We start from the raw sequence: 1852 nt of genomic DNA on the forward strand, positions 1-1852 counted from the left end.
CCCGTGTGACCCCGTGTGACCCCGTGTCCCCAGGCCAACGCGGAGGTGGCCGTCCGTGACACGCTGCGGGCGGTGGCCGCGCGCTGGGGGACGTCGCTGGCGGCCGAGGACACGATGGACGATGGCACCCCGATCCGGCTGCGCGTGACACTGCGGCCACGCGAGGTGGGGACACGGGGACAGCACGGGGGTGGCCGTCCGTGACACGCTGCGGGCGGTGGCCGCGCGCTGGGGGACGTCGCTGGCGGCCGAGGACACGATGGACGATGGCACCCCGATCCGGCTGCGCGTGACACTGCGGCCACGCGAGGTGGGGACACGGGGACAGCACGGGGACAGCACGGGGACAGCACGGTGGGGACAGGTTGGGGACACAGGAACAGCGTGGGGACAGCGTGGGGACAGCAAAGGGACATGGGGACAGCGTGGGGACACTGCCATGGGGACATGGGGACAGCACGGGGACAGCGCGGGGACAGTGTGGGGACAAGTTGGGGACATAGGGACACCATGAGGACAGCACGGGGACAGCTTGGGGACACAGGGACGGGATGGGGACACCTTGGGGACACGGGCATAGCCCGGGGACAGCGTGGGGACAGGATGGGGACATAGGGACACCATGGGGACAGCACAGGGACAGCGTGGGGACAGCGTGGGGACAACCTGGGGACATGGGGACAGCCTGGAGACACCACAGGGACACCACGGGGACACCTTGGGGACACAGGGACGGGATGGGGACACCTTGGGGGACAGCCTGGGGACGTGGGGACAGCGTGGGAATAGCTCGGGGACACTTTGGGGACAGCACGGGCACAGCTAGTGACACGGGGACAACTTGGGGACACGGGGATGCCACAGGGACACGGAGACAGCTTGGGGACAGCTCGGGGACACCACGGGGACACAGGGACACCATGGGGACAGCACAGGGACAGCCTGGGGACACGGGAAGACACGAGGGGACAGGATGCTTGGTAGAGTCCAGGGATGTCCCCAGCCGGGGACCCTGGGGACACCGTCGGGAGCAGCACCGGGCGGTTGCCGGGTGACTGTTGCCACCCCGAGGTCCCCGGTCACACCCCGAAGGGCGGGCTCCCACTGGGGACACGGGGGAGGGTGACACATTTGTGCCACTTCTCGTGGAGGGTGGCAGTGGCAGGGATGGGGTCACGGCTGTCCCATGTCCCCACTGGCTGTGCCGTGCCGTGCCACGCCATGCCATTCCCTGGGTGCCATTCCCTGGGTGCCACGCCGTGCCACGCCATGCCGTTCCCCGTGTCCCATTCCATGTCGTGCGGGGAGGTCGCGAATAGCTCCCGGGGCCTGCCCTGACATTTCTGCTCCGCGGTGTCAGTTTTACAGCCGGCCCCGGGTGACCCCGGGCTGGCCCCGTCCCTGCCCCCGGTCACTTGTCCCCTATCCCCCTACCCTTGTCCCGCTCCCCTCCCTCCCGGGGTTTGGGGTCAGGGCGGGTTTTGGGGTCCCCCTGAGGTCTCCGGGAGGGGTTTGGGGTCCCCCTGAGGTCTCTGGGTGGGTTTTGGGGTCCCCCCCGGGCTTTGGGGTCCCCCCCGGTCTCCGGGAGGGTTTTGGGGTACAGCGTTCCCCCTTCCCCCCCCCAGGGCAGCGCCGTGTTCGATTTCGGGGGGACGGGACCCCAAGTTCTGGGGAACTGCAACGCCCCCCGCGCCATCACCCTGTCAGCGCTGATCTACTGCCTGCGGTGCCTGGTGGGGCACGACAGCCCCCTCAACCAGGTGGGCCCCCAAAACACCCCAAAACCCCCCTGTCAGCGCTGATCTACTGCCTGCGCTGCCTGGTGGGGCACGACATCCCCCTCAACCAGGTG

At 69.1% G+C, this 1852-nt stretch overlaps 1 protein-coding gene across 1 annotated transcript; it reads left to right on the top strand.

The window, feature by feature from the left end:
- Nucleotides 1–165: 165 nt before the first annotated feature.
- On the top strand, nt 166–1846 carry OPLAH (5-oxoprolinase, ATP-hydrolysing; the record flags this gene model as incomplete). Its single annotated transcript, XM_041474705.1, has 2 exons — nt 166–310; nt 1626–1846. Coding segments are annotated over 2 exons (322 nt in total), but the record flags the coding sequence as incomplete, so codon positions are not given.
- Between the last annotated feature and the right edge of the window lie 6 nt (nt 1847–1852).

Source organism: Pyrgilauda ruficollis, unplaced genomic scaffold, assembly GCF_017590135.1.
Source record: "Pyrgilauda ruficollis isolate IOZ18807 unplaced genomic scaffold, ASM1759013v1 scaffold3309, whole genome shotgun sequence".
Classification (NCBI taxonomy): domain Eukaryota; kingdom Metazoa; phylum Chordata; class Aves; order Passeriformes; family Passeridae; genus Pyrgilauda; species Pyrgilauda ruficollis.